This window comes from Astyanax mexicanus, chromosome 11 (assembly GCF_023375975.1).
Source record: "Astyanax mexicanus isolate ESR-SI-001 chromosome 11, AstMex3_surface, whole genome shotgun sequence".
Taxonomy (NCBI): Eukaryota; Metazoa; Chordata; class Actinopteri; order Characiformes; family Acestrorhamphidae; genus Astyanax; species Astyanax mexicanus.
Window position 1 is genome coordinate 42,011,208 of NC_064418.1, and position 17,430 is coordinate 42,028,637.

Here is a 17,430-nt window from a genome sequence, read left to right on the forward strand (position 1 = left end):
GGCAACATTAGCTGCTAACCACATCTAGCACTAGCAGTTAGCTGCTGATGCTAATGCTGCTCCACCCAGCCTCAGTGGATATCTGGAAATCTAAGCCTACTGCAATAAACAAAAACGCTTTACTCACCTAAATTAAAAGTTTTTAGGAGAGAAATCTGTGTAGATTAACATCCAGTGCTCGTTTCAATTTAAAAGAAAATCTTTTTTTTTTTTAAAGAAAGGTTTTGTTTACTTAGCTTTACTGCCAAATTAGAAAGAAAACGTGGGAAAACGCTTGTTCTTTACTAGTGTTGCATAATATGCCTTATGTATGAAAATAGACCAACAAATAGTAATTTTTTGATAGTGCACCTTATAATCCGGTATAGTAATGGTCCACCACAGAACTGTAACTGAAGGTAATGGATGCATGTGCAAGTAGTACAGACTTCACGCTAATATTACTCAGGCTATGCAGCATAATGTTCTCAAGCTGTCTCATACAGCTCCACAGTTACACAGTGTTCTGGTCCAGAGTGGGAACGACAATCAATAGTGTCCCAATTACCTTCCCTATGTACCACCATCATGAATCTGTAGCTGTTACTGTAAAGGTAAAATAGTTAAATAATTCTGTTTAAAGAGATACAACTATAGAAACAAACAAAATGCACAATGAAATATTGCTTGAAACAAAAACATTTATTTTAAAAATCCATATCATATTTCTGCATTTGTAAAAATAATCCACATTTGAATGTCAATGCAGGGACGCAGAACTGAGTTGCACTTTTGTCAACCAAGCAACCTACTGCTGGAATGTCCACCATTAAATAAATTCTAAACACATCATTTTCAGTCTCTCCTGGGTTCTAAATCTCAGCTGCAGTTTGAAGGCACTGCTTCCCTCTTTCTCTCATTCTTGCTCTTTTTTGCTGCCCCGTTGGACTGAGAGCCATTTCCTCCTGTCCTCTTCTTGCCCTCTTTCTGATCCTGCTGCTGCAGTCTCTCCTGTTTCTTCTGCAAATATGAGGCCATGTTGTCAAAGTTCACCTTGTAGAGGTGCTGGAAGCGACTCTCTACCCCGACTGAGTCTGAGCAAGAATAAAACAAAGGAAGATAGCATTGTAGTAACAGATATGATTTGAAGTGGGAAGCATGAATTAATTATGTTTAAAGAATTATTCAATTATATAACAACTTCAGAAATTAAATGTATAATAATAAAATGAAAAAAAAAAAATATTTACACTATTAAACAAAATCTATACAAAGTTATTTTTCTACACTCATTTCTGATGTAGGTTCTAAAATGACAAACTTCTTAGCAGACACCTCACCTTTAAAGAAGTCCCACTGGGTGCTCAGTGCTTCTTCTACTCTCTGAAGATCTGCACTTTCTGAATCAATCTGCTTCGCACACACAAAGCAGCAATATGAGAACATTGTGGACAACTTCAGCAGCTGCTACTACAGTAAACTCAAGTGTGTGAAGAGTTAATATACCTTCCAGCAGTCCTGCGAGTATGTGTACAGGAGCACAGTTACATCCTTGTTCTGCAGCAAGACCCAAAGTCGACCTTCAGAGTCAAAGGCCATGTCCCAGGGAGCGTGAGGCAGAGTAAGCTTCTCTGTGGGGATCAAAAGCTCTTCTGAACCGTCCTTCACCTCAAACAGCTGAATAGAGGGAAATCTATAAAGATATAAAGATCAAAAAACACTGTCACAGTTAAATAATGTTCAGATAAAATTAAATAAAGTGATAAGATCGACATCACTAAAAAGCCTGGTAATGATCTACACTGATTTATACTTCCATCTGTCGGGTTTGTTCGGTTCTTTAATAAGCTTTAAAAGTAACATTGAAAAGTAACACACACCTCTCACACTGCACAGCCACATGACGTCCATTTGGTGAGCTGATGATTCGACTCACAGCAAACCTTTGAGGCTAAAAATGACCAAATACCAAAATTATATTTACTCAAAATCAAATGTTTTCTTACATACTTAGATATTCTGCTTACAATAAATTGTGCTTTCTTTCGATTTTTGTAGAATGCTTTTTGGCTATCAATTGAACCAAGGTGATGACCATCTGATGGCCTTCACTCTCCTAATGATGATACCCCAAGTGCCATCACTTTATTCCCCACATACCCCTCCCTGAACTCCACTCTTTCCTACTCCTGCACCCCTGCAGTATTCAAATCATTTTACAATGTATGTAAAGTATTATTCTTAATCAGTCAAACAGACCGAACTGTCGACCAACTAAGCTGTGCTCGTGTATGATTTTCTGCCTACATGTAAATAAAGTTGCAATAAGAACGCCCAGACTCCTGAATCTGACCTCTGATTCCTGAAGGCCAAATTTCTAAAAAACAGTCATACACAATACAAGTAGCAGAGAAATGCTTTGATGACAGTCCAATCTTAAATATAGAAATATGTTCAATAATATACAGAAAAAAATATATATATAGAGCATAGAATGCATAAAGTGTATGGTTCAAGAACAAAACACGCCGTTAATTTTCAGTACAGATGACTGTTGAGTGTGCATTTCCAGTACAGTATTGTACAAATATTTAACATATTTCTAAACACATGGAAACTAACAAGGAGCTGAATGCTGAAGATGGGACCATCATATCCACAAATAATACAAATGTTTCAGTTCCTGTTGTTCACAAGAAACAACAAGAACAGTAGAGTAACTAGTAGAAAAGTTGTTACCTTTTCAGCATCTGTTTCAGAGCTCTGAGAAAAGCCGAGCTGCTTCATGTTAATGCTCTGTAACCGCCGGCCAGTCTCGTAATGCCAAAGCTTTAATGTGCCATCCTGCAAACAAAACACTTAAGATTTACTATGAGAGTCACAAGTACTTACAATATCTAGTGATCATGGAATAGAGTAAATTAGGATTACTGCTTAAAAAAAGACAGCCTCTAACACTGAGTAAAACTATACTGAGCTGTAAATTCAAAAGCAAATCTGATTCTTACCCCTGAGCCAGACAAGAGCCATTCAGGATGCCCAGTTGGAACAAACAATGTGCTGACAAACCTGCCAAAAACATTTTTTAAGTACATTTATATGTAAACATATAAATAAAAAAAAATCAATCAATGCCTTAATGCTACTGCATGCTGCAGTTGCCTGTGTGTGTGTGCTTTGTGCTTACTCTGTGTGTCCCAAACAGAAAGCCTGAATATTGTAAGGAGATTGGCGAAGGCTCACTCTGATCTTCTCATCTCTGTCTGCTGTGATGATGTATTTATCGTCAGGAGACAGAGTCTGGAAATCAGCGAGTTATGTTAAATCAGGTAACACAGAAATAAAAAAACAAGTACATTGAAATAGAGACACATTCTATGTTAACATCAGGCACCAGCTATCAGCCCCCAAAAAAAAAATAAAATCAAGTCTATAATAAGTCTGTAATAAATGTAAATAACAATGTTAATAAGAAAAAAGTGTATTAAAAATGTATGAATGTATGTAGCTCTACTACAAGTTCAGCTGTCTGAAGTGCTGTTCAGAAGCTTTGTTTAATTCATGTGTTACTTATCTACGCATGGAAAATTTGTCTGACTGAAAGCTTGCAGATTAAAGTGATTTTTGCACCCATTTGACTGTGCAGATGCTTCTTCTGAATTTGGCCATTGGCTTTTCATTTAAATGAAAAACAAAATTGAAAGCATTTGTAAAGCCATTTGTATCAAACAAAACATTTTCCCGAAAAAAAAAATCTATATTGCTTACTATGGCCAGCAGCATAGAGAGATGCCCCAGCTTCAGCTCGCCTTGCTTCTGCGGCTCCAGAACAGAAAATGAATAGACATCACCAGACTTATCAGCCACAAACAGCTCATCCTCTGCCTGACTGAACATCAGCGAAGTACATCTTCTCACCACCCACCTAAAGAACAGATATAGCAACATTTACTCTCTTATCAAATCCTCAAACCTGCAGCATACAGTGTAATATGGTAAATGGCAGGGTGAGGGTGTGCAGTAAATATACCGTGTGCTGATGCACTGCCAGGATGGTTGCGTGCGGAACAGAATGAGCCGTTTGTTGTCGTCTGTCAGGGCAGCGTAGTTTCCTGATGTTGAGATGGTGCAGGCAAGGATCCGGTCACTTCCCTTTTCCTCAGAACCCCCACCATCACTGTGGGGAGAGAGGCACCAGTATGAGTGGAATTAATGTTTCTGCACTGATGCAAGTGGTTGGTACAGCGTAGTGAAAATACCACTGCCCTCAGTGAGGCTGGCATAAGTTAAACTGGTTTAACCTGAGTTAACCACAAGATAACCCCTGGCAAATCTGTATAGGTGTGGCCATTTTCAGTCCGCCCCTACAGGTAACACTTCATGATTAATTTACCCACTACTAATCTCATGACATCCGGCATGTCAATGTAATATAATACTGTATTTCTTTGTTTTAAGTGTTGTAATTGAGTGCCACTTTTATAATAAAACATTTCCCCCAAATATTACACATGTATATACTTACAGACATAGTATATAGTAAGTTATATTATACAATTATAGCTCTGTAGGATCAAAAGATTTAAACACATAAAAAACTGAAAACAAAATCAACTCTCGCAATTAGTGAAAATAGAAGTAGTAAGAAAACCTTTTATTTTCAGCCTCAGTTTCCGTTGGTTTCTGCTCTGCTTTGGAACAATCAAACACGAACGGTTCCCTGTTTCACAGAAAATATTGCCAGACTATGAACTCCACAGTCAAAATTACATTAGATTACATTACATTACATTACATTTGGTAGACGCTTTTGTCCAAAGCGACTTACAATAGTGAAGTACAAAAGTAATAGAAGTTAGAGGTAAAACATCTTTAGAAAGGGCCTAAAGGAGGTCAAAGGGAAACAATGGGATAGAGGAGGGAAGGAGGGGAAAAAGGAAATGAGGTTAGAAGTAGTTAGTGTGTTAGAGGTTTTAAGAGAGTAAGTGCTCTTTGAAGAGCTCTGTCTTCAGGAGTTTATTAAAGATAGTGAGAGATTCTCCTGATCTGGTAGTAGAAGGTAGTTTGTTCCACCATTATGGAACTCTGTATGAGAACAGTCTGGATTGCTTTGTGTGAATGTTTGTTTGGTAAAGCGAGGCGACGTTCATTGGAGGAGCGCAGCGGCCGGGAGGTATCGTAAGCCTTCAGGAGTGAATGCAGGTAGGAAGGAGCTGTTTTGTCATCACCTTGTAGGCAATTGTAAAATTATACAAAGCTCAGAAAGTCAAAGCTGATGGTTAAGGTATTAGAAAAGTTGTTCATCCCAGAGAAAACATACCCTATGCTGGAAAGCCAGATGGTTAACCCACTTTCACCAGTGCAGTCTATATAAAATGTTAAATTTGATTATGTTTTGACTATGATGCTTGTTGTACAGCTGGATAACAATGTTCATCCTGGTCAACCAGTCTTGCTGTCCAGCTTGATTAAATTAATTGTGCTCATAGACCAGCTAATATTACTCAAACTAAAACAAACAACAACAAAAAAAAACACACCCTATGATGGTCAAGAGATACACTGATGAGTCTGTTTTTTTCAGCAGGGTTAAGCTACTTGAATACAGAGCCAGTATCAGCATAATAATCAGAATGATAAAAGTATAAAGTATCAGGTTAAGAGTATCAGTATAAATATAGGTTTTATATATATATAGAATTAAAAAAATGCTTAACCCGTAACTTATCTAGATCCTGAATTTGTATAAAACAATAATAATGGAACATAATAAAAAATATATAAAAATAGAGTAACAACAAAAATCATGTTAAAAAAAAAACAAAATTGCAAACAAACAAACGTAAATCCAGTAAATGGCAAAAAAAAAGCCCACTAAACATCCGCTTTCAAGAATATTGCAAAATGACACGCCCCTAGAAAACACTCTATATGCTTTATACAAATACATTATATAACATACATAGGATATAACAACACATATATAGCACAGCCATTTCTTTAATTACTACATATATAGATTACTGTAACACAACACAGAGATACGGGCCTTCATATAATACACTACATCTTAATACAATCAAATTATTATTATTACAGAAGCCTCAATTAACACATCTGCTTAATCTAGCAGTTTGTGAGCAGTTTGGAGACACGAACTCAAATGCATGGTACAGCCCTACGAACAGTCCTAATATCTGAGCACCAGACCCACATCACCACGACGTTTATGAGCAAGAAAAGGTCTATGATGAGATAAAGCCGCTGACCTGCTTTGCCTGATGTTCACTGCTACTAAATACTGAGAACTGCATGTCAGCAGCCAGTCTCCAGCACAGCACACCGCTGCCATGATCACTGCACAACCACGTGGGAACCTCCGTCGCCTGTTTAATACATCAGCAGCAACAACAGAACCTGTATGGTGTGTCTCAAAAGGAACTCAGCTGCCTGCTCCCTTGGTGCCTACAGTCAGAGTAAATAATGTTTAGAATCTTAAACTTTGTGCTGTTAAAGTGTGTACTGAGCCTTTTATAGAAATGTTTTAAAGTAAACGGTCTAATTTCAAAGATCGATCAGGTAGCTACACCTCCCTTATTATGTAGCGCTTTAAAAATCCCTTGATTACTAACTAGGCCATATGTGCGTGTGGTTTAAGACGCGCCCGTAGTGCCGCTGCAGTTCAGTTTTTGAATGCTCTAAAATATTTTTTTTTGCTTAAGTAGAAAATATTATTAAAAGTATTAGAACGGTTAATAAGGTGACATCATGAAAAAAATATAGAAATGCGATTTATTAAAGCGTGGAGAAGGGGATCCTAATGCGTGATCACGGATGGTATTGTGATGGTATTTTATAAATATATGATAAAATGAGAAATAAATAGTTTAAGTGAGATTGAATTAATTAATTGTTTCGTTTAATCGTGTAATTGTGAAAGGGAAGCTTAAATAATTATATGTTATCTATTTTATCGTTAATTAATTGTGCATTTTAGATTTGATTATTTTTTTTACTTACTTTTAATTTCTTTTTTATTATTTCATGGGTGCTATGCTATTATTTTCATGGGTGCTATGAAATTATTGAATCTGTACAAAACCATCCATCAATGTCAGTGGGCAGTCCAAACACTGACTGATGGATGCAGGTTAATTAAAAAATATAAAACCAAAAATAAATACAAATAAAAATGATTACAAGTATTTAAGCGTCTTTTACGTTTCATTAATTAATATTATTTTAACTATTCATTTAAATGAATTATTTCCTATTGTAAATAGTTATTCTTTACTACTACACAAAAACCCTCCATATTATGTATTTTATTTATTTGTAATTTAATTATTTTTTTTGCTCATAATAATCGATTATATAAATTTTACAATTATGATCTACTGTTGGAATTTCGTAAAATATATTATTTGTACTCAATGTAAGACACAGTTCAATCAATTAATAAATGCATTAAAAATAAATAAATAAATAAAAAGGGTAATAATCGTAATAATCGTTAATAATGCATTTTTAAAATACAAAAAGTTGCAAGTATGCAGTATTTTCAGTTGGTTAGAATGAGTTAATTATGGGATTTTAGAGTTTTTATTCTGTAAAAGGGGAAACATGGGAACTGGGAGAGGGGGAGGAGAAGGTGAACTAACAGAAAGGGGGCGTTCACGCAGTGCAGAGGTATTTTCACACAAACGTGGAGAGTTCGGGTTTTAAATCCGTGATTGTGTAGTAGTTTGGGCGCTTTTAGACTTGCTTTGCTTTTATAAAGGCTTTGCTTTTGGGTTCATAGATCAGACAGTGTTAGTAATCTGCTGAATATCTTCTTTTTCTAACTTTTATAACTATCTTTATAAACTAACTCCAAGACAGCAGGCAAAACTAAACCTCGGTGCACACCAGGTAGGTTTACTAACGCTCTAAATAACTTTTTTTTTTTTTATTAAAGGATAAAATATTGTCTAGGGACAGTTAAAATAACTTTTTATGATAGCTATATTCAGTATATAACGTTGGTGTGTGCTAGGGTTGTTGTGTAACGTTATATTGTGTCAGATATGCTTGTTTATGGATATTATATATATATTATAAAGCTCAATAGGCATCTTAGTACAGTGAATTACATTTCTAGTAAAGATAAGAAAAGGTAAATGATCATGAACATTGTTAATAAAAATATAAAAATGGGCTTTTCTCATTACTACTGTGCCAATGTTTCCACAGGGAGGGATTTGTGGAGCTCAAAGATGGCGGCCTCCTTGCTGAGAATAGGTCGGCTCGGCTCTCTGAAGGTAAAAACGGTATTTTTTGGCAGTTTTGAGGGTCTCGATGTGTTTACTCACATTAGTAACGTGTGTACACTTTTTTTAACGAGCTTTTGAAGTTGTGACAATCGATACAACCGCTGTAATTTCTCGAGTCCGGGCAAGGACAGTGTGTTCCAGCTGCTGACTGTTAGTGTTAACTAACCGCTAAGCTGTATAAGCTATATGATCCAGTGCCAGGCAGACAGTGGACGCAAACATGCCACTACACAAACAGCAGTTCTGTGTATTTGGTTACTGAATTTACACGTTGGTTAATCGCTGTCAAATAACAAATTGCTCATTAATCTGATCTGACGGTAGTTTCATGGTGTTGTTTAGGGGCTCAAAGCTCCACAGACCCAAATTTCGCTGCTGAACTGTTCATTGTTTATCCCCTGTGTAACTTAGTATCCACATATCCACACAGTAGTATCCAATATAGCAATGTGGCAAGTCTTTTTAGACTAATGCCACTAATTATGCAAGCTGTAGTCTTTTACTCGCAACTTGTGCTGGACAGTAAATGGATATTTTATCGTATTGTGATCATTTTTTATTGAATCGACGGTATGCATATTGAGGATATAATCACTGCCTAAATAACTCTGACTGAACTGTACAATAAACTGTAAATAAATTACAGAGTGTAAAATATAATATAAATTAGGGGTGGGCGATATTGCCGTGAAATAACAAAAAAATAATTTCAAAAATATGCTAATGCAACAAAATTTAATGGTTGGTTATATTATTGCATAGGATTTGGTGCACCTTTAATTGAGGTTTTCAACAGACTGTAACAGAAGTTATTGATCCAACTTGTCCTTATACAAAACTTATAATGCGCTATGTATATTTATAGTACATATATAGTACTTATATACACTTCATATATCCAGGATTGAAGTTAAATAAATGATCCTGGTCAGATATAATACATTTTTACAATATGATTTAATGAGATGATAATTTCAAAATGGAGATTATTTTAGGGTATTTTGTCCATAACAATATTAATAAAATTGGCAGTATTATTGTTTGTGACACAATATGGTACCAGCTCTAATATAAACCTCTGTACCTTGCACCTCGCCCTGATGCCTATATTTGGCAAATATTCAAACCGATACTGTTTTGTACTGTTTTATACTGTTCATATCAATATCGGAATTGAATCATATTGACCGAAAGTATTACATATAATGGTATATATTTTGGCCGTATCATCCAGCCATATGTGTAGCTGTTAATTGTGTACTGTTAGCAGTCATTTATTAATACTTTCACTAGTTCACAATATCTAAATTATGTTTGTACTGGACGATAATTCATTTTTTCTTTTTTTTTCAGTTGATATATTATATCAACTTGATATATTTTTTTTATATTAGTTGATAAGTGAAACAAACACTGTAGTAAATTAGATAAAAATGCAGAACTTTTGTTTGATTTGGTACAGTGTTCTTTAACCTTTTCCCTTTTGTTTTTGTACTATAGGCTCTGCAGGTGGAAAGCTGGGGTGCACTAACAAGAGCTCCAGCAGTTGCTTTTAGTTCAAAATCTGGAGACAGCAAGAAGTCCAAAAAGTCAAACAAAGGTAGAAACCCATAACACAATGTTTCATTTGTTGTTATTTGTATTTATTTTAAGTTGTATTATGTGTTAGTCATGGCTCAAAGTTGGGTACCAGCAACTTTATTTGCTTGTCAAATAACCTGCAATTTTTTTAGTACACAAGACTGGAAAAGTGTCAAAGGTTGGAGTATTTATGGACCTATATGCTGTACAATGCCAAAGATAGTTGTGGAATGTCCCCCACTGAATAGGGGTATGAATACCATACCATGTTAACTTGGTGATCCCAGCTGCTGCCAGTGTGATTTTAAAATACATTACGAAGATACTGGGATTTCTTTAAGGATTGCTTGTCTGTTTTACAGCAGTAAAAAGTACTGGTAATTGCATTGTTTGAGGTAGATGTGTTGTAGAATTTGCTACTTGATCAATAAAGACATATAACTATCAGGGTAATGTCTAAAGACTCCAAACAGGATTTAAACTGCAGCCATTTCTCCTAATCTTTTGACAAACCACCAGAATGACCAAGAAAGATTTTAATAAGTCACTTTAAGGTTACTGGTCAGGAAATAAATGAATTGTGTGCTGGTACCACATTTAGATATTTATGCGGTGTGTTTTCTCCTTTCTTTCATTTAGTTCAGGAATGTTCTCTAGGTTCCAGTGTGCTAATGACTAACATGTTTTACCAGTACAGGTGCACAAGACTTTCTACATTCCAGAATTTTGACTTCTCTCATTTATAATGTTAATTTTTTCCTTTTCTATAGAGTTTACAAAAAATATGGGTTCTAATTGACATCTTTTTTGGAAAGTACAATGGTAAATGGCAAGTATTTTGGCCAACTATTGTTTGTATTTATTCATATTATTTAATTTTTTTAATGAGGGGTATATCTTGAAACAAGCTTGGCACTTTTTGGCTAACAACAATATTTGGTTGCATATGCATAAGCTGAGCATTACAAGCTGTACAGGGCTAGATAGTAACACTAGTGCTTAGTTGCAGTAGTGTTTTTAATATGTTTTATTTTATTATTATTTGTTTAGTATTTATTTAATTATGCACCTCCATGCATCTCCACTTTCAATAATACAGAAAAAATACATTGGGGAGCAAACAAATAAATATAATGTACTTATTTTGACAGGCCTATTCCTTCTTTTATTCTATTCTTTTTTTAATACACTTTTTGTTTTGCTAGAAAAAACATAAGATATTGAAATCAATCTCACATCAGGCTAGGTATAGTTAAATTAAGCCACTGGACATTGATAGCCCAGAGCTGACCCTTTAAATTAGCTTACTTTTTCATTAGATTAGTCATACTCATATCTGTGTAGTGGTCAGTGCCAGCAGTGCCAAAAACTGGATTAGTGTTTCATAATATACCCCTTATTTGGTTCTGTACGTCAGTGCATATAAATTTAGTGTTTACTGTTGGTACTAAGTTACTTGTCTAGTTTTTTTCAGCGTTTGAAGTGGGTCAGATAACGCAAGATTGCCTGAAATAAATATGAATGTCTTTATATGTTTACCCTTCTTTTATTACGTCCCAGAAAAGGCCACGGCAAAAACGTACTTCGATATAGAAAAGCTCGTTCAACACAAATCCTATGTGGAATTCCCTCAGAAGAAGGTTGCAGCATCAGCTGCAGCTGCCACAGCTGCACAAGCTGCACCTCCTGCACCTGCAGCCCCTTCTATGCCTGAGGCTGTAGTTCCTGAGCCTGCTCCTGTTGTAGACCCAGCACCTGTTGCAGAAGTTGCTGCTGTTGCAGCTGAAACCGCACCTGTTGTTGAAGTTGCAGCCGCTGCCCCTGTGGCTGAAGCTATCCCTGTTGCAGCCGAAGCAACAGCCGCTGCAAGCGAAGCTGCGCCGGTTGCGGAAGCTGTAGCTGCAGAAGAGTCTGTTGCAGCTGCACCGAAGCCTGAGGTGATTGCTTCTACTACTGACACTGTTGTCCCGGAAGCCCCAGTGGCAGCACCTGCAGCTGCACCAGAACCTATTGTGGAAGCGGCAACTCTTGCACCAGAACCTGCACCAGAACCAGCAGCTGCTGCACCAGAACCTATTGTAGAAGCAGCACCTCCTGCACCAGAGCCTGCACCAGAACCAGCAGCTGCTGCACCAGAACCTATTGTAGAAGCAGCACCTCCTGCACCAGAACCTGCGACAAAACCAGCAGCTGCTGCACCAGAACCTATTGTAGAAGCAGCACCTCCTGCACCAGAACCTGCGACAGAACCAGCAGCTGCTGCACCAGAACCTATTGTAGAAGCAGCACCTCCTGCCCCAGAGACTGTGACAGAACCAGCAGCTGTTGCACCAGAACCTATTGTAGAAGCAGCACCTCCTGCCCCAGAGCCTCCTGTGGAAGCAGCAGAGCCTGTACCAGCCCCTGAAGCAGCTGCACCAGAGCCTATTGTGGAAGTAGAACCTCCTGCACCAGAGCCTGTGACTGAACCAGCAGCTGCTGCACCAGAGCCTACTGTGGAAGCACCTGTGGAAGCAGCACCACCTGCACCAGAGCCTCCTGTGGAAGCAGCACCAGAACCTGCCCCCGAAGCAGCTGCACCAGCCCCTGCAGAAGTTGCCTCTGAAGTTGTAGCAGAAGCTCCACCTGCCATAGAGGCTGAGGCGGCTCCAGTGGCTGATGCAGTAGCTGAGGCAGTCATAGAAGCTGCTGCTGAAGTAGTAACTGAAGCTGTCGTTGAAGCTGTCCCCGCTGTGGCAGAGGTTGTAGAGGTTGTAGCTGAAGCTGTGGCTGAAGCTGCTGTAGAAGCTGCTGCTGAAGCTGCGTCGGAAGGGGCCCCTGCAGAGGAGCTGTTAGATGCCGCAGCCGCGATTACAGATGCCGCCGAAGCTCCCATTGAAGTTGTGGAAGCGCCTGAGGGTACAAAACCCCCTTAACCCCCCCTTTCTGTCTACCTTTCAGATTGTCTAAGAATTAGACATACTTGTTTCAGTTTTTATAACTTTTTTTTAAGTTGTAATCTAACCGTAAATTGTAAGGCTATTGGTTTACATAAAGCTTGTTGTAACGTTAAAACATAACATTCTTTTATAAAAACTAGTGCCACTATGATCCAGCATCACTGCAGCCTTGTAGACTCAAGCCACTCAAACTGGGCTGTGTTCATAATCTTAAGTCGTGCCATAGACAGCAGCAGCTTGTTTGTCCACAAGGTTCACAGGTCTAACCCACTGACTGCATATAGTCCATGGAGTCCAGTGCAGAAGAGATCAGAGATGGAGCCAGACTGGTCTAATCATTAGTTATACCAAAAGAACAGTGCATGTTTCCTCTGGATGCCTAATAATTGTAATGTTTCAACAGTTTATCACGAAACTGTTTACATTTGCATAAAATTTTAGTATGAGAGTTTATCTCTGTTTGTTGTTGAAACAAACAGTAGCTACTACAGTCCAGTTTAACCCATGGGCTGCTGCTAGCGAGTCAAATATCACTAGTGATGATTTAAAGAAGAAAAATATGTTTTTAGATCCAGTCCAGATCTGGGGAAAAAAACTGCAATGAGCTTTTTACCGTGTCTGTTAATTCAACCTGCAGCAGAACACCACATGATCCATTATGATTAACTAGCTGGTTATCTGATAGCTTAATTACAACTACCTTAGCTACTCAATGTAATGCAGATGGTCCATTTCAGCCATAGCCATAAATCTCCTTGTTCCTGAAAATCACTTGTTTTTTTGGAATTAGACAGTGGAGATGTAAAAACATTAGCGGATTGGCGGAGAAAAGTGCGCCATTAATTAAAATTTATAGAAGTGTGTGGGGCTACATATCATACGGATTCCTGACCTCTGAACTATGGGTCTTTTCCAGGATTGGCTTCTGTCTGTGTCCAGGCTTAGGTCATGAACATAGCCCAGCCGATCACCTCATGTTCTCTTCCTGCATTTTCCCATCATGCTTTTACATTTATTTTCCTGCATTATTTGCATTTGCTTGTGGCTTTCATCTTTCCACCTCCACCACATTATGTATATGTGCTTGCTTTCACTGCATTATTCATTGACTTGTATCACATCTATGATTTGCATTCGCCTGCTTTTGCTTTATCTTCTCTGATTTGCAAAACTCCTTATCTACAGCTCTTTTCTTTGTTGTCCCACCTTTCTCTGTTTTTCTTTCTGTATTTTTATATGTTGTTCTGGTGCTCTTCTTCTGTGCTGTCAACACCTATGCAAACACTTTTTTAAACTTAAATTCCTTCCCAGAGTTCTTATACATGCATTTCATTTTGCTCATAAATGTGCATTATATTTAGGGGTGGCACAAAACCACTTTTCATGTACGATAATGATATAAGATTGCAGCAATTTTGCGATAAACCAATTCAATACCATCTTTTTTAGTCTCTTAATTGTTAGACCCCTAAGACAGCTGGAAATCATAAGCTACTCAAATATGTCTTAATTTGAAATTGAGACAGAATTTAGATGTTACATGTATTAATATATGTTCATTTTCAGTGTGATGCATATGTGTATCCTGTTTGTAAGTTAAACTGATCTTGAGAAGACCAATACACTGTAAAGTAGTCGTAAACTATACAGTCACTGGTACAAGACCAGAGGTCTTTAAATCTGTACATTGGAATTTCTCCAGTCCTGTATCTTGTAATTCTTGGTTGGTGTGACACTACAATCATTTACACTTACTATCCTAAAATCCAGAAGTTATATTAGGACTTATTTTCATTCCTCTTTTGATATCTGATCCAGTGATTTTGATCAATATTGGGCAGATACAGAATACTGAGAGTTGGATTGATGCACCCCTAATTATAATTCTTTTTCTGTACTTGTAATGCTAAAAGCTAAGTTTCCTTTTTAATGTTAATGCTAAAGTTTAACCATGTAAAAATGTTGAATTTTCTTTCCTCATTAAAGCTAATGTTAAGGTTACAATTTTCCAGACACTGTTTTATATTGTCAACACTTTTTAATATTTTTTTTTTTAGTTTAATATATTTTTTAATTTGATGCGACAGTATGGGTATAACACGAAAGTGTTTTTATGATTATTATTTGTTTTAATGAATTTGACCTCACATTCCTCCTTTCTTCCTCCTGTGTTCACTCGGTCACAAAAACACTCCTCTCCTCTTGTCTTTTCCGTCACTGTTCTTTCCTGGGAGTCGCATGATAACAGTAACCCGTAATTTTGCTTCTTTTCCTCTGTATGGTGGTGTATGTGTGAAAGATGTATATGAAACCGTCGACTGTTCCTCCCCCACTTTCCCAAGGTGCTGAACCAGTACACTCAGTGAGTTTGGGTTTGCACTCTGGTTGCTGTGTGTGGAATCCAGGCTCTGTTAAGTTTATTAAATTAAGCAACCAACATGTGCATCACTGTGATGAATAAAACATGGTTGGTTGTTTCTGTAGATGTAGGTGACTCTTCCAGGTACTCACAGTCTTAAATGGCCATGGTTCCCCAAAAGCTTCATCAAATTGAAAATTGTAAAATGTGTGTGCAGCATTTCACCCATGTTCTTTAAGATTTTTTTAAAACTCTGAAGCATTTGGGGAATTTGACTTTGGTCTTCAGTCCGTCCTTCAGCCCCGCAGGCCTGTAACAGCTTTCCTGTATCTACTGCTCCGTCACAGCAGATACATGTTTTGAGCATGGTTTCAGAGTGATTTTCAGACATGTTTATGTAAGAATGATAAGTAATTGGTTCTTTTTATGACTGTCAGCTGGATTGGACCCCATTCAGAGACTCTTCCTGGATTCAATTCGTGACTACTCCACCCAGAGCAAGTACGTCTGTCTTTCTCATTTCTTTCATGCATGGGGTGATATTTTTGACTTTCAAAAATGTTTTAGTTTTACTTGTTAATATTCTTTGAGTCATTTGAGTGTCTCAAATCTTTCCTCCTTTGTTATCAGATCTTCTGGTGGACTAGTTGATGCTGGTCCTGAGTACCAGAAGGCCCTGGCTGAAGAAATTGCCAAGCTGCAGAGGTTATACGGTGGTGGTGACCTGAATTCCTTCCCAGAGTTCAAATTCCCTGGTATGTTAATCACTGCACAGATACTTCTAGTCTAGTCTTCTAGTTGTATACGTTGTATAGGTTTGTGTTTATTTAAATGCATTTTGTAAGTTTACAGTTACTATAGACTTTCTGCTGCTGCAGTTCACCAGTGAAGTTCTATCAATAAAAATTGAGCACCATTTAGACTAGCTTTGATTTGATTTGACTTGTTCTTATTTTGTAGTGGACCATTAACAACGTAATGTTAGCATGGAAGTATTTCTAGAGCTGTGGCTAATGCATCTTACATTAAACATTTATTTGCCTAATTTGATGCATCTAGAGCAATCTTTGGAGTAAAATGTATTTTTCCCTCTAATTTCAGAGCCCAAACTGGATGAAGTATCTAGCAAGTGAACAGCCAGTCCTAAAGACAACCCCATCCTGTGCCTGCCTTCACTGAATATGGTGTCTTTTTTCCTGAGTCAACCTCTTTTGTAGTAGATTTGTAACAGATAGTTCATGAACCTTTAAAACCTTTTCACCAGTTTTATGCAACTAATTAATCTGTGTATTGACTGCACAGTTTGGAAGATATTAGCTGTGAGCTTTTAGCTGTGAGATATTGCTTATGCAAGCTGTGAGTTTGAAAGGGATTAGTACATACACCGATCAGCCAAGCATTAAACTCACCTGCCTAATTTAAGACCTCAGGTGGTGCCCATGTTTTCTTTCAACACAACAATTTCAAGAACTGACTTGTTCACTTGCTGTGTAATATGTAGCTCCAGCCACTGTAGCTAAGTAATCAGTGTCTTTAAACTTCACCTGTCAGTGGTTTTAATGTTATGGCTGATGGGTGTATTGTTAGTAGTTTAAAAAGAGACTGATAAAATGAAAAAACACATCAGTATATATTTTCACTCTGGTCTGTGTGTGTCTGATTTCGTCTAGACTGAGATACTGTGAATAAATTGTATTAAAGTTTGAAGCGTCTTTCGTATCTTCCATTCTTTATTTATAAACAATGGAGAATTTTATGATTTAAATGTTTTCCACTGAACAGGCCTTGAAATCAAGAGATGTTTTGATTTTTCTGTGCATGAGGGTTTGCTGGAAAAGTTGATAAGGCTGTGTTCACTACTTCTCCAAAAAAGAAAAATGCATTATTTTGATTTGCATAGGATTAATATGAGCTTTTATTAAATGACGACTGAAAATTTTCAGTCAGGTTACAGATCCAGTACTTGAACAGCCTTGCTAAAGATGGTTAACAGTAGAGCCAACTCTGATAAACATGTTCTGTTCTTGTAGAACAACAGACCATTGTAATTTTTCAAAACATTTTGAAAACTGTCAAAGTCTTGCTGATTTAATACAAATGCAAAGTCCAAAGTATTTTGCACGGTACTTGTTATGGTGTTAAACAAGGGTTTGTATCAGGCCTGTTTTTTTGTACATGCTTCTATTTAAGTGGTATTATTATAATGAAAGTCCTCACTAATTCATCTTTGACCTGTTAAGCCATGAATTTCTCAATAAAT

General features: G+C 37.2%; 2 protein-coding genes across 4 annotated transcripts; one reads left to right on the forward strand and one right to left on the reverse strand.

The window, feature by feature from the left end:
* Window positions 1-660: 660 nt before the first annotated feature.
* wdr4 (WD repeat domain 4) lies at window positions 661-6,350 on the reverse strand. Of its 2 annotated transcripts, none has more exons than XM_007241746.4 (11): window positions 6,249-6,350; window positions 4,631-4,699; window positions 4,010-4,156; window positions 3,748-3,904; window positions 3,167-3,279; window positions 2,988-3,048; window positions 2,719-2,823; window positions 1,860-1,930; window positions 1,486-1,672; window positions 1,320-1,389; window positions 661-1,073 (listed from the first exon to the last, which is right to left on the reverse strand). In XM_007241746.4, exons 1-11 carry the CDS (start codon window positions 6,329-6,331, stop codon window positions 859-861), a joined length of 1,278 nt encoding a protein of 425 aa, XP_007241808.3. In that variant the 5' UTR covers window positions 6,332-6,350; the 3' UTR covers window positions 661-858. The 2 variants fall into 2 exon arrangements, with proteins under 2 accessions (XP_007241808.3, XP_007241807.3); XM_007241745.4 differs by having other exon boundaries at window positions 1,320-1,392.
* Window positions 6,351-6,385: 35 nt separating this feature from the next.
* si:ch211-140m22.7 (uncharacterized protein LOC570370 homolog) lies at window positions 6,386-16,877 on the forward strand. 2 transcript variants are annotated; one of them, XM_022680122.2, is made up of 7 exons: window positions 6,386-6,455; window positions 8,212-8,279; window positions 9,792-9,891; window positions 11,433-12,770; window positions 15,608-15,671; window positions 15,801-15,925; window positions 16,272-16,877. In XM_022680122.2, exons 1-7 carry the CDS (start codon window positions 6,401-6,403, stop codon window positions 16,301-16,303), a joined length of 1,782 nt encoding a protein of 593 aa, XP_022535843.2. In that variant the 5' UTR covers window positions 6,386-6,400; the 3' UTR covers window positions 16,304-16,877. The 2 variants fall into 2 exon arrangements, with proteins under 2 accessions (XP_022535843.2, XP_022535844.2); XM_022680123.2 differs by lacking the exon at window positions 6,386-6,455 and adding an exon at window positions 7,675-7,890.
* The last annotated feature ends 553 nt before the right edge of the window (window positions 16,878-17,430 follow it).